Source organism: Schistocerca gregaria, chromosome 1 (genome assembly GCF_023897955.1).
Source record: "Schistocerca gregaria isolate iqSchGreg1 chromosome 1, iqSchGreg1.2, whole genome shotgun sequence".
NCBI classification, from domain to species: Eukaryota; Metazoa; Arthropoda; class Insecta; order Orthoptera; family Acrididae; genus Schistocerca; species Schistocerca gregaria.
This window is the reverse complement of record NC_064920.1, coordinates 879,986,718-880,011,762: the sequence shown is the minus strand read 5'-3', so window position 1 is coordinate 880,011,762 and position 25,045 is coordinate 879,986,718. Positions and strand designations below refer to the sequence as shown.

General features: G+C 44.6%; 1 protein-coding gene and 1 non-coding gene across 2 annotated transcripts; one reads left to right on the top strand and one right to left on the bottom strand.

Moving 5' to 3' along the window:
• Positions 1-9,396: 9,396 nt before the first annotated feature.
• Positions 9,397-9,471, top strand: Trnas-cga (transfer RNA serine (anticodon CGA)). The gene has a single exon. It is a non-coding gene; the product is annotated as a tRNA-Ser (tRNA).
• Positions 9,472-18,230: 8,759 nt separating this feature from the next.
• Positions 18,231-21,563, bottom strand: LOC126273466 (uncharacterized). Its single transcript, XM_049977032.1, has 4 exons — positions 21,515-21,563; positions 21,001-21,411; positions 20,726-20,933; positions 18,231-18,697 (listed from the first exon to the last, which is right to left on the bottom strand). The coding sequence occupies exons 2-4, from the start codon at positions 21,394-21,396 to the stop codon at positions 18,354-18,356; spliced, it is 948 nt and encodes a 315-aa protein (XP_049832989.1). The 5' UTR covers positions 21,397-21,411; positions 21,515-21,563; the 3' UTR covers positions 18,231-18,353.
• Positions 21,564-25,045: the final 3,482 nt, after the last annotated feature.

The following is a 25,045-nucleotide window of genomic DNA, read 5'->3' as shown; positions in this document are numbered from 1 at the left end:
CGATACACGAGGGAACCTTCTAGCATCGAACCACAGAGGTCAGTCACTGTGCTACAAACGTCACGCCGTCAGCGAGTAAAGTAAACCGGTTGAAGTCCGCTGAATGCACTGTTGTCAAGGAAATGTTTGTCAATAAATAACTCTTGGAGTAAGGGATGTTTTATTGTACCACATCCTCTGAGCCAAGGGAAGAAACCATGTAGCCCAGCTGTCCATGCCTGACAAATAATAAGAATAACAAGAAAGAAATAAAAAGAGACTCTACAACGTCGTCAATAGTACAATCAATGTCAGGGTGAGTATTGAACAGAGCTAAGCCATTAAGTCGATCCTCCTTCATTGCCGACCTCAGCCATGTCTTTGTAAGCCATAATGTTGAATAACTTCTTTCTACTGTAGCAATAGATGTAGGTAGACAAGCAAATATTTTGTACAGCGTGTCAAAGTAGGATAGATATAGGACAAACAGACAATGCGTGCATTACAGACTCAAGATCATTAACGGCGTTTATGATCGTTTGCTTGTATTGAAGACTCTCTCCCATTAGTCCCTTTTTAATCACAAAGAGTGATTCTTTTTGAAGGAACGGTAGTTCAGTTAACACTTTCGCCCCGGCTGACGCTTAGCGTCACAAGCCATGAGCCAGCGCGGCTGACGCTCATAGGCGTCCGGGCTCACTGCCGGACTACTCAGTCTAGTTGCAGCGTCGAGGCTAGCATCAAAGTGTGTGAACTTCCGTTTTGTGTGGTCAGTTATCGAAAGTATATTGTTCGTAAGGGCGGCTAATGAACCGACACCTGGAGCTTCCAATGCGAAAAGGAGCAGGAAAAGTGTTACACTGACAGAGGAACAGTTACTTAGTGTACTAGGCGACAGTGATTTTCTGCGTAGTGAGGACGAGGCATACCACGGAGACTACCATTGGAGGCTGCTGAAGAATTTCAGAGTGATGATAGCGTGGAAGCACAGCTTTCGAATCTGTTTCGTGACAGCTCCGAATCTGACGATACGGATCACGACGATTGTGTGGAAATCGACGACGAAAAGGAGCCCGACCTGTCACACGGAGATAACCCAGGTTAGTCCTGGCATAAGGAACCACACAATATGCAGTATCACACATTTACGAAGGAAGAAGTTTTTGCAAATTCATCCTGCTCGCAATTCTCCTATGGATTTCTTCAGATTATTGGTAACAGACGAATTCTTGCAACTTATAGGTGGCGAAACGAACGATAACGCAGTCAAGATATTGCTGAGTGAAAATGAAAAAGAAGGATCTAGGATCTGTAAATGGAAACCTCTAAGTATACGCGAATTACTAGTTTTCCTGGGTGTTTCGTTACATATGGGTAACGTTAAATATCCGCGATTACAAGATTGCTGGACGAAAAAACCGCTGTTTGAAAATAGAAGAATAGCGATGAGTATAAGCAGAGACCGGTAACTGACCATATTACGCTCTCTGCATTTTGCAAAAAATCCAGTTCCAGGAAACCCGAAACCAGACGATCGTTTATATAAGATACGACCTATATTGGATTATTTTAACACGAGAATGTCTCAGGTGTATTACCCGGAAAGAGATCTATCAATAGATGAATCAATGATTCTTTGGAGGGGAAGATCGTCATTTAGACAATACATAAAAAGCAAATGTAATAAATATGGCATTAAGATGTATATGCTCAACAATCCAGACGGATTAATAAATAAGTGCGCTGTGTACACGGGAAGTAGTGGAGATATGGAGGGAAAAGGTCACGCTGAAAAGGTCGTTTTGCATTTGATGGCAGAAAAGCTGCATGTTGGCCATCACATTTACTTTGACAATTATTATAACAATTTTCATTTAGCTACAACTCTGTTGAACCTAAAAACACTTTCCACAGGTACTCTGAAATTAAAGAGGAAATATACTACCAAAGACGTTGTATCGGCGAAACGTGGGAGAGGAGAAATAATTGCGGGTATTCTATCGGAGATATGATTCGAAAATGGAAGGATCGACGAGAGGTTTCCTACATTTCCACAGAACATCTAAAGGTTATAGAGCAAGTGACGAATGCGCACTAGCAAATAGTCACGAAACCTTTGCCTATTATTAGGTACAATGCCTGTATGTGTGGGACTGCTAAACAAGATAAGATGTTATCGTATTATTTATGTGAACGAAAGACTATCCGATGCCCGAAAAAACTATTCTTTCATGTCATTGACATGCTAGTTTTCAATTCTCTATATCTGTACAACAAATACTCAGGAAATAAAATGACGTTGTACGATTACAGAATGAACATTATGAAGGGCTTCCTTCCACCAATCGACATTCCACGAAATGTGAGCAAGAAACATCACAAACAAACACTCGTTCTGCAAAAGCGGGAAGCTACTGCAGGGAAGAAGCAAGTTATGGAGAAGCGGTGTAAGAAGTGCGCGGAACAAGACAAGCTTACTGATACAGCATACGAGTGTACAACCTGCCCAGACAAACCTGGATACTGCTCGAACTGCTGCATAATTTCCCATAAGTAGCAAAAACGCGACAATATCGGGGAAATTCCGATTATCAAAGACAACTTCGTTTATTTCTTTTGAGATTGCATGGTTTCTTTCTATGACGTGAAAGGTTAGAACTTTTTCCACGAGTACTTTTTGTTGTATTAAATTTGTTTTAATAGCAGCGCAATTGAAGTGATGGGGGACACGAGACAAGCCTCCATGTAGGGTGTGTTTCGCTTACTAATTTCTACACATCCGGCCACCCCCTGGACGTCTATGAAAAATGAAGATGGCTAATTCTCTCATACCAGGAGCAGACATGCAACTAAATTGACGACCTCTTTCAGAGTCAATTTTGGAAATGTGCATTTGAAGTAAATATAATTTCAAATGCATCCAGTTTCCTTTTTCCTTTTTTTTCCTTCCTAAGAATTTGCGTTTTGGAATCCAAATTTTTCCTGTTGTTGTTGTGGTCTTCAGTCCGCAGACTGATTTGATGCAGCTGTCCATGCTACTCTATCCTGTGCAAGCCTCTTCGTCTCCCAGTACCTACTGCAACCTACATCCTTCTGAATCTGTTTGGTGTATTCATCTCTTCGTCTCCCTCTATGATTTTTACCCTCCACACTGTTCTCCAATACTAAATTGGTGATCCCTCGATGCCTCAGAATATGTCCTACCAAACGATCCCTTTTTCTTGTCAAGTTGTGCCACAAGCTCCCGTTCTCCCCAATTCTGTTCAATACCTCCTCATTAGTTATGTGATCTACCCATCTAATCTTCAGCAATCTTCTGTAGTACCACATTTCGAAAGCTTCTATTCTCTTCTTGTCTAAACTATTTATCGTCCACGTTTCACTTCCATACATGGCTACACTCCATACAAATACTCTCAGTAAAACTTCCTGACACTTAAATCTATACTCGATGTTAGCAAATTTCTCTTCTTCACAAAGGCTTTCCTTGTCACTGCCAGTCTACATTTTATATCCTCTCTACTTCGACCTCATCAGTTATTTTGCTCCCCAAATAGCAAACCTCATTTACTACTTTAAGTGTCTCATTTCCTAATCTAATACGCGCAGCATCACGCGATTTAATTCAACTGCATTCCATTATCCTCGTTTTGCTTTTGTTGATGTTCATCTTATATACTCCTCTCAAGACATTGACCATTCCGTTCAACCGCTCTTCCAAGTCCTTTGCTGACTCTGACAGAATTACAATGTCATCGGCGAACCTCAAAGTTTTTATTTCTTCTCCATAGATTTTAATACCAACTCCAAATTTTTCTTTTGTTTCCTTCACTGCTTCCTCAATATACAGATTGAATAACATCGGGAAGAGGCTACAGCCCTGTCTCTCTCCCTTCCCAACCACTGCTTCCCTTTCATGCCCCTCACCTCTTATAACTGCCATTTGGTTTCTATACAGATTGTAAATAGCCTCTCTCTCTCTGTATTTTACCCCTGCCACCTTCAGAATTTGAAAGAGAGTATTCCAGTAAACATTGTCAAAAGCTTTCTCTAAGTCTACAAATGCTAGAAACAAGGGTTTGCCTTTTCTTAATCTAGCTTCTAAGATAAGTTTTAGGGTCTGTATTGTCTAACGTGTTCCCATATTTCTACGGAATCCAAACTGATCTTCTCCGAGGTCGGCTTCTACCAGTATTTCCATTCGTCTGTAAAGAATTCGTGTTAGTATTTTGCAGCCGTGGTTTATTAAACTGATAGTTCGATAATTTTCACATCTGTCCACCCCTGCTTTCTTTGGGATTGGTATTATTATATTCTTCTAGAAGTCTGAGGGTATTTCACCTGTCTCATACATTTTGCTGACCAGATGGTAGAGTTTTGTCAGTAGACAACATTCCATTAGAAGTACTGCTAGCCTTTGGAGAGCTTATTAGAAGTAACGCATCTAAGGTGTCATCATTAAGTCAGTATCGGACAATATCCAACAGATTTTACAAGGTCTTGACGTTAGCCTGTAGCTCCGGCGTGCTTAGGAGCGTCGGCTCCGAGCGGTATCTGCCGTTTCAGAGTGTTACCGGCCCGCACTCGCATGTTGCCGGGCCTCACTGGAGACTTGCGCGCCTGCATCGATGCCGCAGCGAAAGTCTTAAGCACTGATTCAGTTTATGTACCAGATCATTACCGTCGTGTTTAAGTAGTTGTGAGGACAAAAGTATGTTGAATTTTATGTGATGAATATTTGCATCAGCAGGACGTTCCCTCTTGTCAGTCGTAACATGGTCCAGTGTTGAAATAAAAACAGTTCTTTTCCAATATGTCGTAGCATCATCATCATTATGATCGCAGTTTTCCCTGTGTCTTTATCTGTCTGTAAGACGAGGAACACTCATCTCCACGTCTAACTCTTCATAAATGCCTTTGACTCTTCAAAAATACGAGGCTTAAAGTGGCTATCAGCATTAGCTCTCATGCCGTCGTACTTCTTGAGCGTAGTATCTACTTTTAGCAGCGACTTTCCTGGTAGGTATGTGTTAGCCGTGTGCCAGACAGAAACGTATAAAATACGATGACGCGGACGTGCGTGCTACATAGGAATGTACAATTATTCGATAACTCAATTCAGTCGAGTTGACTGACGCTAGAAACGAACGAATAGCGTGTGGGCTGACTTTCGTGGGCCCCGCAAGAAGGGTTGGTGGAGTGGGGGGGGGGGGGGGGGGGACGCCGCCGCCCCACATGTCTCCGCCACTACCCCTGGGCCTTTACAGCGGCTCAGCAGAGGCTGACTGACAGTAACTTAGATGGCCGGCCGGCTTCTAAAGCAAGAAAGAAGTGAAATCGCAAGCCGTTTTAAAAACACGGAAACGTGAACTTTTTGCCTACAGCGTCGTCCTGATGGTCTTAAGACGAAAATCGTTTTGAAAAGACAAAAATAATAACATATTAGGTAGTAAATGTGTAGGCGTCAATCATATTTTTTAGGTATTTAACACTTATTTGGAGAGTAAATTAAATAGCTACCCAAAACAAAAATCATTTTAAAACTCTAAATTCTTTTACAAATCAATATGCTTGAAATACTTATATTATTGTCATATGACACCAGTAAAAAATAAAATTTAAAATACCGTATGTCAGAACGAGCGTCACGGCTCAGTCAGTATGCTAAAGCATATCTTAACGAGGGGCGTGAAGTTTAAAATTCGTACGTGCTCACACGTCCATATTACGTAATGTCTATGTTCGATTTGGCTAGAAGTAAATTTATTTGATACTTAAAACATTGCTCTTCCTTTATTTAAATTTTTTCTTCTACTTTCATTAAAATCCGGTATCTATCAATAGAAATTAAAACAACTTCCATAAACTGTTGGACATAAATAATATTTTATGCACTGCAATGTCGAATGTATTGGTCGTGCCTTACATGCTGCACCGCAGTACTTTCCATTAATATAACCACTAGTTATACATGTAATTTCTTTTTTTAACAATCCCGCAGGTTCAGTGCGGACACCCAGAGCTCAGGCCTTTTGTTCAAAATGTAAGTGCAGATTTGAATACTTACGTTTGATTTCTATTGAAGGGGTCCAGGGCACGGGGTTTTGCCCCGCTTATACCCCCAGGGCCCGCCACCCCAGCCAGCCAGCCAGACCCTCTCCCAGCCTACTTCTATAAATGAGGGCAACAACTTGCTCTCAACAACTCCGATTTACACGAAAACCCTTTTTGTGCTGGTGGTGGGGGCGATGCCACGATATATTCTGTTATACAGAAGTTTTTGCAACATCACTATTTGTTGCACTGTCGTCTTGAGTTGCGTGTATTATTATGTCGATAATTGTTATTTAGATCCGTCTATCACAAATGAGTAAAACAAATTTTTCTTTCCATACGCGTTTCGCCTTTATCTGCAAGACATCTTCATTGGCAAATTTCATAGGTGCTATCTACATGTGTTGTTTTTCCTATTTTCATCCATTTTGTAGTGCTGTGGAAACGAAATTTCGTTTGGCGAAAAGCAGATGAAGAACAGCTGTGAAACAGGAAAAAGGAGGGCAGGTAGAACAGAATATATCTGAAATTTGCCACTGAAGATGCCATACAAATATTAAGTCGTCACATAAGTGATAAGAAAAATTTGTTTTATTCGGTTGTGATAGGCGGATATGAAGTAATAATTATCATATATCTTGTAGAAGAAGCCTAGTAGCACGATAGGAAGGTTCAAATAGCTCTGAGCACTTTGGAACTTAACATCTGTGGTCACCAGTCCCCTAGAACTCAGAACTACTTAAACCTAACTAACCTAAGAACATCACACACATCTATGCCCGAGGCAGGATTCGGACCTGAGACTGTAGCAGTCACGTGGTTCCAGACTGAAGCGCCTAGAACCGCACGGCCACTCTGGACGGCGATAGGAAGGTAGTTCGCTGCATCTTCTTTAGATTTTCCTTGCTGCAGTACAGCAATAGTTTTTGCAATTTTAAATTGCAGAGAAATTTTTCCGCGTTCAGCATTTCGCAGTAAAATTGTAGTAGCCATTGTCGTGCTATCCATCCTAGTTGCTTAATGAACTCGGGAAATATACCATACAGTCCGGTAACTTTCCTATTTTTCCAGAGATGTTGTTACTAAGTCAGGTGCCTCATCAGCAAAGGGCAGGGAGATGATATTGTTTCATACTTTTCCTCTCTTGTCCCTCTCTTTATCGAAAACTTGTACGTTTCTGTGCGGTTTTTTTTTGTTGTTGTTGTGTGTAACGGTCTTTGGGAAGATGTTATATCAAATTCCTGACTATTGCCTCCTGTTTTCCTACTCCTGTTAGTGAAATCTAGATTTTCGTTGTTTCCTGCATCTTCCCTTGTGTGATTCATTAAAAGACTGTGGGATCCTTTCTCCTAGGGCTGGACTGACCGTTATTTGATATTCCCTATGTATGTTTCCGCACCCTTCCTCCAAAAGAGGGCGTATTCTTTCCTGGAGCGTCACGAAAAATGAGTTTTGCTGTCATTCCAACGACCATGTTATGGCTGGCCCTCTAAGTGTTATAAAGTGTGTGAATGAATCAATTACTTTCCGGGCCATGCAACAAAGCAGTCAAGGAGCTGCGCGACCTTGCTACTCCCACTCCGACACCACCTTTCCTTCCTCAGGCATCTAGCAAAAGATCTACAAGTAGTACTTACAGTTGTTTCGGTTAAGTATTTTTAAATACAAAAGGTTAACAAGGGCCGAATAAATGGCAAAGCAATATCAGCAAGGTGAAACTATATTGTGCTTGTTCCCAAAGATAATACAGAGTCGAATTTCTTTGACATAATTCTCTTTCTTGATTGGGGGTGTAACTGTGACAAGCTGCTTGTATCACAGCAGATTAGGCAGAAAAAGTTTGTACAGATCACTTCTCACGCTACGCTACCCGTCCGCTGTGACGCACACATTCGTTGAATAATCTGGAGCACTGCTCATTTTACAACGAGTATTTCCCCTATTCGACATTCAAATTGTCTTAGAAAAACCCACGTAACCAGAAGGGCAATTCATTTACACTGTGTTGGTCTCTGCTTACTGACACACACATTAAGTACGAAATATCGCTCTGGTTTCTCACAACGGAAACTCCCCATCGCAACCCCCTCAGATATAAGGGTGAGATGGCTCAGTGGCCGGCCGCTGTGGCCGAGCGGTTCTAGGCGCTTCAGTCCGGAACCACACTGCTGCTACGGTGGCAGGTTCGAATCCTGCTTCGGGCGTGGATGTGTGTGATGTCCTTAGGATAGTTAGGTTTAAGTAGTTCTAGGGGACTGATGACATATGTTGAGTCCCATAGTGCTTACAGCCATTTGAACCTTGGTTCAGTGGACAGGCCGTCAAAAACTGAAGACAGGCGAACCACGAAAACAGGAATGAGGTGAACTGAACTTTGAAGAAGAAAGAAGGAAAATAGAAACAGTGAATGGTCTAAGGACGGCAAGTTCAATATAGAGCAGCACCAAACAGCAGCGGCGTTGTGGCTGCCGTCACGGTAGCTCAGCGTGTTCGGTCAGAGAGTTAGCTGCCGTCTGTACTTAAAACAAGTGAGTTAATGGATCGAGCATTTATGTTTTGACAGAGCGCAAACTGTGTGATTGTGAGACTTGCGTTCATTTGTTGCAGCTTATGTGACAAACTATTGTTTCCATCACTTCCTTGAGAGTGATCATATTCATACGAACACCTAAATCGGACAAGGAGGCGTACCTCACTTACCACACGTACAAATTAGATCCGTCGGTAATAGATACTTACCGCATGACGCACGTACTGTCACTAACGCCGTGTATGATATACCAGACATGCTTTCCAGTGGCGGATTCAGTTGGCTTGTCACCTTGTCATCGAACGTTTGCAGTTCGTATTCGAAAGCCGCTGCCCTTGAGCTGGTAATAGAGTAATCAATTATTCAAAATCCAGAATGAGATTGCCGGCCGCGGTGGTCTCGCGGTTCTAGGCGCGCAGTCCGGAACCGTGCGACTGCTAGTGTCGCAGGTTCGAATCCTGGCTCGGGCATGGATGTGTGTGATGTCCTTAGGTTAGTTAGGTTTAAGTAGTTCTAAGTTCTAGGGGACTTATGACCACAGTAGTAGAGTCCCATAGTGCTCAGAGCCATTTGAACCATTTGAACCAGAATGAGATTTTCACTCTGCAGCTGAGTGTGCGCTGATATGAAACTTCCTGGCGGATTAAAACTGTGTGCCTGACCGAGACTCGAACTGGAAACACACCCTAGGCTGTGGCTAAGCCGTATCTCCGCAATATCCTTTCTTTCAGGAGTGCTTGTCCTGTATGGTTCGCAGGAGAGCTTCTGCAAAGTTTGGAAGGTAGGAGACGAGGTACTGGCGGAAGTAAGGCTGTGGGGACGGGGCTAAGTCGTGCTTGGGTAGCTCAGATGGTAGAGCACTTGTCCTCGAAAGGCAAAGGTCCCGAGTTCGAGTCTCGGTCCAGCACACAGTTTTAATCCGCCAGCAAATTTCAATTATTCAACCGGCTATCTAGCTACCAACCGTGCACAGGCAGGGTGACGACTCCAGCAACCGACCAAATGGTGTAAATTGCCCTGAAGATGACCTAATCGCGGGTTGAAACCGGTTGATGGCAAAATAAGTAATGCTATTGTGACTCATTTTGAATAATTATTAATAAATTAATCTGTTTTTTTTAAATCTTTATTTCCAGAAAGAACGTTATTTATACATCTAGCCCACTGCCTTATGTGATTAGTGGGCCAAATAGTTATACAAAGATATTAGTTGCAGTTAATTCTAAGTCCTATTTTAGTAACTAGTTAGTAGGTAGCTATTAGGAGAAAGCAATGGGCAAAAGTTTATGTGTTAATCTACTAGAAGCATGTAACCTTAAAATAGACTATTTACTAAGTCCTACAACGTTACAAATGTGTCAGATGAACAGTATAAACCTACTGTAGAGCCTTGGTCATTGAGCTAACCCCAATGAGCGTGCCCCTGACACTGGGCCGGCCAAGATGTTGATCGCTGCAGGTTTCTAAGAATAATGTCTAAAACTAAATCCTACAACTAACTTATCCTAAGGTCAAGTCTGGTGCGTTTTCCAATTCAGTAAGGCTGCACCCCACTCCCCCAAAATCCTGTGGCACAGCGGATTCAGACTGAGGAAGTCGGCCTTTCCGCGCCCAGGCGGTTTGGGAGTAGGGTATCGAACTCTATTTGTGTTTAGGTTTGTCTCTTATTAGTGCTAATATAGTTCTCTCAAGTAGTCCTTTAAGACTTTCTGTGATACCGCGTTAGCCAGTTCATTGATGGTACGAAAAGTGTCGCGATGTCTGATCAGTCTATATGTGTCGTTATGCGGTAGTTGGTCACGTAGTACTGAGGCCATATCATTGAAAAAGGGGCACTCGTAGACTACATGGTCAGGAGTACCCTCCGGAACACCACAGTCACACGCAGGTGTCGCCTTTTTCCCGAATCGACATAGGTATGTCGAGTACGGTCCATGTCCAGTGAGAAAGTGGATTAGTCCCCGGGTTGGATCGAAATATGACATTCCCATCCTTTCCCTGACATCTGGTAGGAGCTCAAAGGTTCGACGCCCTGTTTCTTCACTTTCCCACGAATGTTGCCAAACCGGATCCCCTTTTTGCCTGATCTCTACTTTCTTTTCAGTCCTGCTGCCTAGAATTTCCTCAGTTTTCTCCAAATTCCCCTTCTTTGCCCAGTACCAAGCGGCCTGCTCCCGAATTTTGATATCCAAGGGGCAGAGCCCCATTATAACTAACAGGGCTCCTCCCGGTGTAGTCCTGTATGCCCCCACTGATCTCAAAATCATGTTTCTCTGCACTCTCCTCACTGTCATGGCGGGCACCACCCTCGTGAGCCTGTGTGCCCAGACTCCCGAGCCGTAACCCACTATAGATGTGAGTATGCTATTGTGATAAAGTTTGATGAGATGTGGTGGGAGATGAAATCGTTTGTGTCCAATGGAGATGAGGTTGTTGAGTAGTTGTAGGGCTCTTTGAGTTACGGTTTCGATGTGTCTACCGAAAGACCACCTTTCATCAATGATGATACCAAGGTAGCGAGTCTCACGTCGCCGGAGAACTGGTGATCCGTCTATCCTGACAGTTGGATTGCGAACTAATTGTCCCTTCAGAAGAAGGTATGTGGACTTGGCCGGTGAAATCTTCATCTTCGTGTTATGGCACCAAAGTTGTAGTGTTTCTATTGCTCTTTCAATCTTGGGCTCTATGTCTTCTCGGCTACAGCCGCCGACCAGTAGGAGGAGGTCATCTGCGTAGGCTATCACCTCCAGCACTTCATCACTTTGCTGTAGTTTGTCTAGTAAGGGTTCCATGTGGATGTCCCAAAGTCGGTGGGGAGTTTCACTGACTTGAGTTGAATTCTGTCCACAGCCTCCATTACCGAGAAGGTGACTCTCTTACCATATTCATGTCCCACCCGAACCCCGTGTCTCAAGGCAGTGGTCAGGGTAGTCGGCTGCTCTAGTCTCGCCAGTTGCATAGTGAATTCGAGGTTAGGATAGACTCTGACTGGGTCGACTGGTGGCAGTCTCACGACAGGATCTGTTGTTACAGCTGGTTCACTTGAGCTAGTAATTTGTTTTCTTGAACTGGTTCTTTTGTAGTTCTATTTTCCTCTGCTGAGACTGCCACAGTCTCTGGTACAGGATGCCATTGCCGTAGGTGTTTAGTCGGCCTTGTTTCCCTACTTGGGGAGGAGGGGAGCATGACTGCAAGAGGCCTAGTTTTAGTACCTCTATCCTTTGTGGTAGAGTCAGTTTGAGTGCCTATGTCAGTGGTTTTAGTTGTGGCGCCCGTGAGCGACCTCAAGAATAACTTGAAGGCACTCGCCCTCATGGCATCCCTCCTCCTTTTACTCGGGGATTTTCTTTTGGGCATCCTGTTGGCTTTGGCTTGATCAGCCATAGTCTATCCTTGAAATGAGTCTTTGTTCCAGAAGTCTGTAGGTGGGGCAGTTACGTCCTGTGGTACCACAGGATTTTTTACCCCGTCTCTTACAGGGGATGCTGACTGCTGCAGCCCTACAGTCCTTCCTCACATGACCATCCTCGCCTCATTTCGAGCAGGCCGACCCCCTGGTACAGTGTCTCAGAACGTGGTCGAGATCTCCACAATTGTGGCAACGCGGTACAACCAGATAGTCACGTGTATTTATGGCGTGAAAGCCGATGTATAATTTGCCCATTGCTGTTATTTTTCTCCACATTTAAGCGGAGATCTCGGCAACGTGATGCACCACATCACGGCCCCGAGGCCCCGTTTTGAATCTCAGATTGAAATTTCCTTTAAATTCTTCTTCTGACATGTCCTCAAAGTTTTGTGCCTTTATAGCTTTTTGCAGTTCCTCGTTTGTCATAATCGTTGGTACATCATATAAGATGACCAACGGGTTCCTTTTCCTTCGTGGCTCGCATTTGATCACCGAGTTTAGTTTGGCATTGTTTAAGAGTTTTTCTTTGTCCTCTTCTGATGCAACTTCGACGATTACCGAGTTTCTACTTGGTTTGACTTTGTTGATTTTAATTTTATCTTTTGCTGGATTTATGGTGGTTGTGAGCAGTTCCTGAATTCTTTTTACACTGGTGTCCTGACCAGGCAGGGTCCTTAGAAAGACCGTTGTATCTGATCGTTTGGTGACTCTGGCAATGGCATCCTTTGTTGTCTGCGATTTTGGTGGCGCTTGTGCGACCACTGCCGCCCAGGTCTTCCCAGGTTGCTTCCTTAATCTTTCGTTTTCTTTAGTTAATTCTTCGACGCGGCCCTCAAGCTTGGCGTTAGCGATGGCCCACGCCGCCAGTTCATTTTTAATAATCGTTAATGCCGCCTGACTGATCTTCCCATTTTTAATGTGTTGCTCAAGGAGCAACGTGATTCTCGTATGTCTTTGCAAGACGTTTTCATCGGTTGCCTGTCCCGACTCGTCCTGAGGAGCGGGTTCAGACATCACGGAAGCTCGCGATAGCGCACTCGTCTCTGATGTCGCCATATTGAACGAGTGATAAAAGAGGGGTGGGAGCCCGTCTCTTGCCCCGGACCGGCTCCTCTGGCATGGGGGGGGGGGGGGGGGGGCTTCTGCAACTCGCCCACCGACCTCGCCACTAGGTCAAGAGCACTCCAGAGCTGGTGGGTTCAGCGCACCGTTTCCAGCGCACTGGTCCCCCTCGGTGACTCCGTCATCGGCGATTTCACGCGACGCACCCCGGCAACTGTACCCCACACTCCGGAGAGGCGGATGCACCTCTCGCCCTTCGCCGCCTACTTGCCCGAGTTTCCACCTCTCGGCCAGGGACCCACTCCTACTCAGGTGGCGGGCCGGTCCCCCAGACGTTCGGCGGTCTGGACCCATCTAACCTGGCCCAGGCGATGTTACCACCACCTGGGTATGGCAGAACACGCCCCGGTTACCCGGGGCGCGGCGAAGCACTCTTGCCGACACGCGCCGCGATCCCACGCCGACAAACGAGATCGCCGGCATGCAGAACACCTGCTGGTCTGTGCCTGCGAAAGGAAGGGACTGATGTTCGGTCCCTCGACACAGCTCCCCCTGTGCCACGCACCCTTCGCATTCGCGTCGGGTTGGGTCGCAGCTCTCCCTTTTGTCGCAAGGCAGAATGCCAAGCTTAACGTCTGGCACCACGGGAAGGCGGAAAGAGCCTCTTGGGAAGGAGAGGCTATGAGACACGCATCACTCCCCCTGTGAGGACTGCCGCGGCACGCCCGACTGGGAGCGATGCGCCCCAGTGCGAGCCTCTGTGCCTTACGGCGCGCCGGCAACGGGCGGGCCCGCGCCGAACGTGCCGTCAAGCGACCGACCTCTGTTTATTTTTTTTTATAAAAAAAATTCTTTATTTCCAGAAAGAATGTTATTTATACATCTAGCCCACTACCTTATGTGATTAGTGGGCCAAATAGTTATACAAAGATATTAGTTGCAGTTAATTCTAAGTCCTATTTTAGTAACTAGTTAGTAGGTAGCTATTAGGAGAAAGCAATGGGCAAAAGTTTATGTGTTAATCTACTAGAAGCATGTAACCTTAAAATAGACTAGTTACTAAGTCCTACAGCGTTACAAATGTGTCAGATGAACAGTATAAACCTACTGTAGAGCCTTGGTCATTGAGCTAACCCCAATGAGCGTGCCCCTGACACTGGGCAGGCCAAGATGTTGATCGCTGCAGGTTTCTAAGGATAATGTCTAAAACTAAATCCTACAACTAACTTATCCTAAGGTCAAGTCTGGTGCGTTTTCCAAATCAGTAAGGCTGCACCCCACTCCCCCAAAATCCTGTGGCGCAGCGGATTCAGACCGAGGAAGTCGGCCTTTCCGCGCACAGGCGGTTTGGGAGTAGCGTATCGAACTCTATTTGTGTTTAGGTTTGTCTCTTATTAGTGCTAATATAATTCCTTCAAGTCGACTTTCTGTGATACCGCGTTAGCCAGTTCATTGATGGTATGAAAAGTGTCGCATTGTCTGATCAGTCTATATGTGTCGTTATGCGGTAGTTGGTCACGTAGTACTGAGGCCACATCAAAACGGGGCACTCATAGACTACATGGTCAGGAGTACCCTCCGGAACACCACAGTCACACGCAGGTGTCGCCTTTTTACCAAATCGACATAGGTATGTCGAGTACGGTCCATGTCCAGTGAGAAAGTGGATTAGTCCCCGGGTTGAATCGAAATATACATTCCCATCCTTTCCCTGACATCTGGTAGGAGCTCAAAGGTTCGACGCCCTGTTTCTTCACTTTCCCACGAATGTTGCCTAACCAGATCCCCTTTTTGCCTGATCTCTACTTTATTTTCAGTCCTGCTGCCTAGAATTTCCTCAGTTTTCTCCAAATTCCCCTTCTTTGCCCAGTACCAAGCGGCCTGCTCCCGAATTTTGATATCCAAGGGGCAGAGCCCCATTATACCTAACAGGGCTCCTCCCGGTGTAGTCCTGTATGACCTCACTGATCTCAAAATCATGTTTCTCTGCACTCTCCTCACTGTCATGGCGGGCACCACCCTCGTGAGCCTGTGTGCCCAGACTCCCGACCCGTAACCCACTATAGATGTGAGTATGCTATTGTGATAAAGTTTGGTGAGATGTGGTGGGAGATGAAACCGTTTGTGTCCAATGGAGATGAGGTTATTGAGTACTTGTAGGGCTCTTTGAGTTACGGTTTCGATGTGTCTACCGAAGGACCACCTTTCATCAATGATGATACCAAGGTAGCGAGTCTCACGTCGCAGGAGAACTGGTGATCCGTCTATCCTGACAGTTGGATTGCGAACTAATTGTCCCTTCAGAAGAAGGTATATGAACTTGGCCGGTGAAATTTTCATCTTCGTGTTACGGCACCATAGTTGTAGTATTTCTATTGTTCTTTCAATCTTGGGCTCTATGTCTTCTCGGCTACGGCCGCCGACCAGTAGGAGGAGGTCATCTGCGTAGGCTATCACCTCCAGCACTTCATCACTTTGCTGTAGTTTGTCTAGTAAGGGTTCCATGTGGATGTCCCAAAACAGGGGACCCAGTACGGAACCCTAGGGACATCCTTCAGTGATAGTTTTTCTTACTCTTGTGCTAGTGGATGATAGCCAGACCTCCCGATCCTCACAATAGCTCCTCAGACACCCATATAGCGGCCCTGGACACTCCTTCTCCCGTAAGCAGGAGAAGAGCGAAGGCCACCACAGGTTGTCGAAGGCGCCACTTATGTCCACCATGATACCAACAACGTACTTGTACGGTTTAGAGCCGCAGACCTCGGCCGCCAGGGCGATTGCATCTGATGCCGATCGCCCAGGCCTGAAGCCGAACTGCCTGCCGCTCATCCCGCACAGCACTCGGTGCGCAGCCAGTCTGTCAGCCAGTAGTCTCTCCAGAACCTTCCCAAGCAGATCAAGCAGGCAGATAGGTCGGTAATATTTTGTTTCTGCTGGGTCTTTGTGAGCTCCTTTCTTGATAATTACAACATTTGCCCTCTTACAGATTCGAGGGAACTTTTTCTGCCTAAGGCATTCTTTGTACAGGTGAGTTAGAGGGGCGACTATCTGGGGGGCCAGGAATTGCACCACCTCCGCCACAATGCCGTCTGGCCCAGGAGCTTTCCCTCTCTTCAGGCAGTTTATATGGGCAGCTATCTCTTCTTCAGAGAATGGGTAAACTGCCGTATCATTTTTATATACTTTGTTGTTGTTCTCACGCAGCTGTCGTTGTTCGTCTGTCTCTTCATCCGCAGTGTCGTCAGGCAGTAGGGACTGGAGAAGGACCTCAGCACTTTCCTGCCAAGACTCTGTCATCCCGTCCCCATGCCTGACGTTTGAGAGCTCCATCGGAGAACGGATTTTTTCCCGGATAAGCCTGTAGGGAACTCCCCATGGGTCTAATGCTAGTTGGTTCAGAACAAAGTGTTCCCAACTTTTTGTTCTAACTTCCCGTAGCTGTTTTTGGAAGTTATCTTTGGCTTCCCGGTAAAGCTGCAGCCATCTTTGTCTTTCTAGCCAGACGACACTGCGCTGGTAGTACCTCCTGAACCTTCTGACCGACCGGCGCATCTCCTCTAGTTCAGCTGACCATGGTGACGGAGAGGCCGCCATGGCCCTCCTCCTAGTAGGTACGGCGGCTTTGACCGCTCGAGTTATTACTGTCACCAGTTCCTCGGCTCTTGTCAAGGTCCATGTGTCCGTCACCTGATAATGGAGGAATGTCTCATTCCCTAGCAAGTCTTTCCCAGTCAGCTCTTTTGTAATTATATTGTACTTCCCACCCCATGGCCCAGCGGCTCTCTTCATCTCCAATGCTGAAAGTGATGAGATTATGATCACTTGTGGTGGCATTCTCCACCTCTGTTTATCTTCATAGAACTATGTTGTCCAAAAATTTGCAAATGGAGTAGTGCAGAATGAATTTTCATCATAGGTCCCTTTTTTATATCTCGCGGTGGCAAATGGACTTAACAACAGACAAAAATTTGAATACTGCGAACAACGGAGAAGGACGAGGAACCACGTATGAGGTTTGAACTCTGTTCGCCCACTTAGCAGTAGAACACCGTGACAATTTATCCTTGTTCATCGCGTTTATTCTGGGCGGACGTCCCATTACACCCGATCAACTTCACTGTTTCGTTCGATCAGTTCTTTTATTACAGAGGGAAGACAGTGAGCTACCGTGCCGGCTGTTCACTTTCCATTTTGCTTTTTTTTTACGATTCAGTGCACCTGTTTTCATGCTTTATCTGTGTTCAGTTTTTGATGGGCTATCCACTGAGCCAAATTAATCTCCGAGGGAGGAGGGGGGGAGATACGACGCGGAGTTTCCCTCGTCAGTTAAAGCTGTTGTCTAGACACTGTACATGCTATGACTTCGTTGTTTTTCTGCCTAAATCAAACTCATTATGAACCCTGTATCAGCCAGAAAGATTCGTGAGTTGCATTCGTAGTTGCAAATACGCACAATAGTGAAAACTCGTCGGTCCGGCAGTTATACGGAGAGCGGTCTCCTTAAGCGCTTTGGCTGTCCGTGCAGAACTCACGGCCAAACCAAGAGTTCCACCTGTCGTCGTTCCTGCGTCTATGCCTGTACCCCAACACAGACGATGTAATTCCTGCACAGCGATGATATTTGTAACTGAAAGTCGCCGCTTGGTATCTGCGGAGGTATACGATATTGCAGTGCTTGCGTTGAGATGAGCGATGCAATGTTCGTAACACAGGCACCGCACTATCGTAAGATAGCACGTTCCTACTTTTTTCCACCTGAATTTGACCCAAATTTTCTAGTTTCCGTAGCATCTTACGAGACCTACTGAAATGTGGGAGACAAGTAAGCGAGTAACTTTCCTTTTTTTTTGGTGGAGGTGTTTAGTGTTCCACGGGAGTCCTACTAGGTTATCTTAGTATTTGCATTACATCCTGAATGATTTAGTAGTTCCGTATTGGTCCACTAATTTTAATTCCTTTTGTGGGTAATAGCTCGCAAACTTGATACTCGATTGAGACAATGGCGCAATTAACGTAGGTTAACAGTTGAATGTTAGTAGTGAAGGCCAGCTATGTGTAATAAGTAATAAAAAAAAATTCCTACTTCAGTCCTCACGGCAACTGCCCACAGATTTAATACGGCACGTTGGTTTGCTCAAACCAATTTCAAGGGATATTGAAAGTGTTTTAGTATGCCAATCCAGTAATGCAGTGAAAGTAGTGTACACATGGATGCCAGCATTTTGTTTTATTTCACCAATAAATACCTTAAAAGCAATTTTGTGGACTACATACATAAGGCGAAGCTTCGAATTACGGGATGATATCTAGCGGTGATCACTGCTGCGGCAATGAGAGGAACTGCTGCGGGTGCAACGAGTCCGTGGACTGAGCTCTGGACAGCGGCTGCTCCTCTGAAGTCGAGGGAGTCGGGAGTCTGGCGAATGAGGCGCCGCTGGAGGACGAAGACGGCGAAGAGGCGGGCGTCGGCGCCTCTCTGAAGAAGCGACCCACGAGCGGCGCCCGCGACAGCAGCCAGAAGGCAGCTCCCGCCTGGAAGGCGGCCAGCGCCGTGGCGGCGTGAGCACCCAGCCGCAGAGCCTGCCGCACGCGGCCCGCAGGTGTTCCACTGGCGATGGGGATGGTGGTGGTCTGCGTCGGCGCCGCAGCTGTCTCCGCATCTGAACAAGGAGACACACCGAGTCACTCTAAGGCCGGCACGCAGCTTCCTCGCAATGTTTCACTGCGAAGGCGGCTGTCTTCTGAACAACCTTATAGTAAACATTGTTTCAGACGTTTTAGCTCCCTTTTGCTTTGCGTACTGGAAAAAAGTAAAAACATCCGACGGATGGAGCTGGACATCAAAACTGCTGTGACAGGCGAGAGGTAGCCCATACGTTACAGAACATCATCCGAGCCTGGCTGATGAACACCTGCTGGAATGTACGATGTTTATGCAGGATGGCGCTCCACCCGATGTTGCTAGACACGTGGAAGATCTTTTCCGAGCGTCGTTTGGTGATCGTGCGCTCAGCCGCCACTTCCGTCATGCTTGGCCTGCCAGATCCCAAGACCTTACTCCGTGCGATTATTGGACTTGGGGTTACCTGAAGCCTCAAGTGTATCGTGATCGACCGACATCTCTAAGGATGCTGAAAGACAACATCCGACGCTAATGCCTCACCGTAACTCCGGACATGCTTTGCAGTGCTGTTCACAACGTTATTCCTCGACTACAGCTATTCTTGAGGAAAGATGGGCATATTGAGCATTTACTGCTAAGAACATTTTGCTTTGTCTTACTCTGTTAAGTTAATTATTGCTATTATAACCAGATGAAGCGCTAGTTGTTGGGTATTTTTGAACGTTTGCTTTTTTTGGTTCTAATAAAGCCCCATGTCATTCCAGTCATGGGTGTCACATCGCACCTCTGTCGATATTATTCCGTGATTTATTCAGTTTTCAAATTTATACCGACTTTGTTGATCACCCAGTATATAGAACTAAGGGCTAGATTAGTTTAATATGACTCGTCAATTCGAAAATTAGTAGCTAGCAAGTGGCTAAACCGAACATTAAATACTGTACGTCGCTTTTTTTATGTATAGCGAATGTTCAACAGGTAAAGTAACCTGAATAGGAAGGCGTCGAGGTCCATATAACTGACTATATGTATGCAGATCATACAATCCTGCATTACTTGTAAATCACACAAAGTGCTACGCGTCATTAGCAATGCTCCACCCGTACTGTTCTTCGTAATGAATAAAGTCTTGAAATCCTCAAGACTTTTTATATATAAATTACTCCTCCACATGACTACAGGAACTAGAAATTCGATTAAATATTTCATTTTTACTCTCGGAAAGTACGATCATAACCGTAAGTTTAAGCATAAGCGGTGGAAGACGGTACTAGGTAGGGCATAACCACCTATGCCGAGCTAACATGTACAGCAACAAAATAGGCAACTCCCTGCAAATCAGCAACCTTGACTGGATATGCCAGCTGCTATTAAAGCCGACCAGCTCGCACAAACCGCTACCCTACCGTGTTAATGCGATGTATCACCGATCTGACACTAGACGATGAACCCAGCTATTATAGGAATGATGCAGACCGAGAAGCCATCTTCGTTACCTAGCTGCAGCCGTCGAGTAACACCGCTCCACATCGAAGATAATGACCTGCATGATACCTGCTACTAGTAAAGCCTACCCTTGATGACTTGTCGCAGGCAGCAAGAAAACCGCTGCTGCACCTACAACCCGCCGCAAGTGTCCAAGAGGTTCACCCTCCCTCCTTCCCTCGGCTATTGCTTTGGCACTTCCTGTTCTCTAGACCGTTACCCATTGTTCAACCTTCGACCCTACTTATCGCCAGATAAGAACGTATTAACGGTCAACCATAACCAGACACGTGCAAACAATAGTAACCATATCTTGCGAGATGTTACTCAGTGACAACGAATATGCAGAGATGGCATAAGATGGTAGCTATAGTAACAACATTTTTACATTAATTTTTTCCTTGGAAAAGAAAAAGCTGAATATTATTTACGTAGTACACAATGTTGTACGCAAGATTCTTCCAGAAAAATAAAGACTTTTCCAAGAATTTGTGGAAGATTCATACATAACTAGGAAGTCTTAAATCGGTTTCATTGTTTATTAACTGTTACCGCTAACAACTCAGCATGCTTAACTCACCAGATGCTACTTCAGCTTCTGCGCCGTTCAGTTTGTTCTCCAGTTCGTCCAGCCAGCTGTCCACGATGCTGATCACACTACTGTATTTATTAATTATCGTTTTAGCAACCCTATTGAGTTTCTTCCTGCCGAGTTCGCTTATAGCTTCGGTTTTATGTACTGCGGGTCGCACGATCTTCGTTATGTGTTGCGTGATAGCATCATACAGCTGCAAAAGAAAGATTCGTTATGCGGTATCCACATTACCATTTGCGAGTTCACATTTATTAAGTTACCTTTTCGGGCGACTCGCTCACTGCGGGAAATTTCTTTTCTATTACTGCCATGCCTTTGCTAACCGCTTCGTCTGCGTGCTGAATAATCGGCCGCCAGCTACTCACTTTGCTTTCTGCAAGTTTGAGAACCAAACCAACTACTTTTTCGGTCAAGTTAAGTGACCAGTTGATGATGCTGGCCTTTTGCTTTACAGAGCAATACGCGTCTTTGCTTTTCTGGACGGCGATTACCACCGCTGGCCAATGTTTCAGCAGCTGAGCTATCTTGTATGTCTGCTCTGGCGCCTTCCCAACTGCGGGAGACGGGGCCGGTGCAGTAGCAGGTAATGCCGGAACAGAGTTCTCAGGCTGGACTGGCCTGCCTTCTTCAGACTTGACAACGGTTGATTCGCACATGGTACCTTGCTAAAACTATTAATTAAAACACACAATTACCACTGAAATATTATAAAAATCAGTTATTTATAATCAACGCTATTCAACTTTACTATGAGAGCTGCGAACTTTCACATACCGGACTGTTAAGGAAACGGTGACCCTACCAGACTACGTTCAGATTTGGCTCAGCCAGGAATATATAGCATTTGAGGCGCGCGTCATTGTGTGTTCAACGGTAGAGGGCGTGACTGTCTGTCGTGCCTCACTGTTAGTAACATTACCGTTAGTTCTTTTATGCGTACATATATTTTCAAAACAAGTAGCAATATTTATTCAGCATCTAGATGCTTATATGTGGATTCATCTAAATACAATACTTCAGCAGCATAATCCGCCCAACAAATTGTGCTGTGTGTAGCGATGTAGTGCCAATCGCCCGACTAAAGTTTGTCGTTCGCCACTGCGCGCGGGACTAAATGCTGTTCTAATACATACGACAGGGTGCAAGACGGATAAAATTTTAGAAAAAGAGTTTCTGGAAAAATTTAAAGACTGCAGATGTTCGTACAACACGTCATGCGAGGAGTATAGCAATATATATGCAACAATTGAAGCACTTTTTTTCATTTTGAGTACGTAATGGTTTCGTGTGCCACATAGAGAGGACAAAAGTCCTCAGCCTTGTGTATTTAAGTTTATTGGTTTTATTTCCGATATTTAACGGAAATGAAATCTAAAAACCGAATCACCGATAGATTTGACCTTAGATTTCATTTCCGATACGTATTGGAAATAAGACCGAAATACATACAGTTGATGGACTCGTATTCATGAAACATAGTAGCTTCATTGTTATAAATGTTACAAAAGTCCAGGCTACATATACATCTTCTACTACGAACAACAAAATGTAGGGCTATTTTTACAGTTCTAACAGTTGATACATGTTTCATTTCTTATATGTCTGTTATTGTATTTACTAGACGATCTGCGCCTATACTTCTGTTGTCTTTCTTATTCTGATTCGAAATTTATTTATTAAACTTACAGGGGACTTCGTTTATTCTACATATTTAAACAAAACAATATGGTTTGTATACATATTTTATTAATTTTGCTTTGGACTGATGACCATAGATGTTAAGTCCCATAGTGCTCAGAGCCATTTAATCATTTATTTTGCTTTACTTTCCTCAAGAAACTGTAAACCACACTGCAGGTTTCAGGTGTCATTTTAGATCATAATTGTGGGGCTACAGCTGCCCTGAATTTGAGGTTCTCGTAACTTTCGCCAATGGCTGGTACTGACAGCCTCTGCTTGCAAGCTTGCAGCCTCTTTCAGATCTGCACCGTATTCTTATTCGTTAAGAATGGTTTGATGATTTTCCAACAGCTTCGGAAAGCACTTTTCATCCTTACTTAGACTATTACGAAAATAATTAGCTGCCAGCTGCTTAAGTAACAAAAGGGGGGGGGGGTGAATTTCTTTCCTTGCATTAGCCACTTTGCGCACAGCTTCTCTCGGCTTTTTTTTTCAATTTGTTGCTTCTAAAACAGCCAAGGCAAACCCCCATTTCTGTTTCTGTGTGAAACCAAGTGGCTTCTCATGGGACATAAACTCAATGAAATTAGTAAACAAATCACAACAACAGGACGGTGTTGTAATCGCCGAGTGCAGTCGGTTGGAATGTGTGTAGGCTGGGAGGAAATTGGTCGGTCGGTCGGCCGATAAATTGGTGCGTGTGTAGAGGCCCGAAACGGTGACGCCATGGCACAACTGCTTGCTACACCAGCGCCACGTTCATGAGGTTTCTACCGGGAAACATTTACACTAATCAGTCAAACGCAAAGGTTCTACTCCTATGCATGTAGTTTTCCGGTAGAAATTTTGAGTGGTGCACGTTTGTTTTCGTTATACTGGACATAAGTTTTTGAAAAACTGAAAGAACTTCAGAATTAATTTGTCATTACACCTTCCCTATATGTGTGTTTCGTTCCTGTTGGTTTTTATTCTCTCTACAGCAATTCTTCTGAAATAATGTAGCATTCGTAATGTAGATGCTTCGTAAATTATTATTCAATGTTGCTAAAGCTCTATTTGAAATGCGAAGATGTTAAACATAGCTAAATGTATACGTTTGTGCCACGTGAACGACGCTGGCTTATGAAATAGCATAACCCCATCAAAAAATCGAAGTCCTTTCACTTTCCGTAACTGACCAACGTAGTCTACATAGTCGCGTGTAGGACACTTCACAGTTCTCCCGAACAATAAATGTTTCATTTAATGTTTGGAGTAGGCATAAAATTAATGTTCTGCATAGAATATTAGCGAGTTTCGCGAAAATGTTTTCACCCATGTGATAACCACTTGTTTTGTCATGTTGAAAGCCAACATTTAGTGGTTGACTTGTAATTAAAATTCAATTAGTAAAATGCATTCAGGACCTGCCTAAGGAATTGTTGCAGGTTCACACAAAATTCAGAGGCGTCCACACTGACGTTCTTCCGTCTCTCTGGCGGTGAGATGGTACGTCCTTACTTTTCGAACTGCTTTTTCGCGTATTACTGACAACCCAATACACTGCTAAGCAGGTGCCATATTCGTATGGCTATTTAATGGGCAGTGCTTATCTGATATACATGGTTGTTGGACCTCTCTTAATGTAGAATAAGTAAGATATTTTGGAAACTTTGGTGGTCTTTTTGCGACACGTGGTTGCATTATACCAAATACCTGTGGGCAGTGCAGTGCAAATGTAGTTACCCCGACACAGCGGGTAAGAGTCTACAAATTTCTATTGCACGACATTAATTGAACTACGTTTAATAGCGTCTGCTGTATAGAACGAGAGGGGACATCGATTAACTTTAAGGAAAATTTAAACCCGTCAGTAGGTGAAGATTTGGGCTGGAATTTACCAAAACCTGAGTCAAGCTTCTTCGTAAAGTTGCTTTCTTTCCAGACAAGATAGAAAATTTAGCTTAATTCATACAGTCGTAGTGCATTCATTACTGTTGCTGTAGCTCACGTAGCTTCAGTTATTCACCCTTCTAGAACAATAGTGTTCCAAAGGCACTAAGCAGTTCATGCTCCTTAATCTAGCAATGATATGTCAGGATACGGAATGCTTAAATATGTAGCAGAAAGTAACGGAACCTAGTTTTGTACTTGGTACCACAGCTTAATATAAGGTGGATAGACATTAGTGTACATACGTATTTAAGGTCGAAACCGGGTAGCTAATTCGAACAAATATGGCAAATCGGATATCACAGTAAGAGCAGATTCTCTGAGTGAGCACAAAAATTCCCCAGAGTAATTTTAGGACTAGGAACGATATATAAACAAATCGTGTTATTTTTGTTGCTACTGACATTACACCTGGAATGTGCAAAGAAAGATACGGTTGCAAATGAGCTCTTAGAATTGTAAGTAGGCTGTTTAGGTTTTTTATTGGTAACGCCGCAGCCACGTAGCGCTCTGTATGAAAATCACTGGCTGTGCTGTGTGCAGTCTGTGGCTGGTTTGCATTGTTGTCTGCCATTGTAGCGTTGGGCAGCGGAAGCTGGATGTTAACAGCGCGTAGCGTTGCGCAGTTGGAGGTGAGCCGCCAGCAGTGGTGGACGTGGGGAGAGAGATGGCAGAGTTTTGAAATTTGTAAGA

What these genes read in the sequence shown, in the direction of transcription:
- LOC126273466 (XM_049977032.1), bottom strand. Translation starts at nt 21,396, where the DNA reads ATGTGCGAATCAACCGTTGTCAAGTCTGAAGAAGGCAGGCCAGTCCAG. An exon ending in TGAGCGAGTCGCCCGAAAAG is followed by an intron (nt 20,934 to 21,000) that starts GTAACTTAATAA and finishes TTTCTTTTGCAG; the next exon opens with CTGTATGATGCTATCACGCA. An exon ending in AGAAGCTGAAGTAGCATCTG is followed by an intron (nt 18,698 to 20,725) that starts GTGAGTTAAGCA and finishes CTCCTTGTTCAG; the next exon opens with ATGCGGAGACAGCTGCGGCG.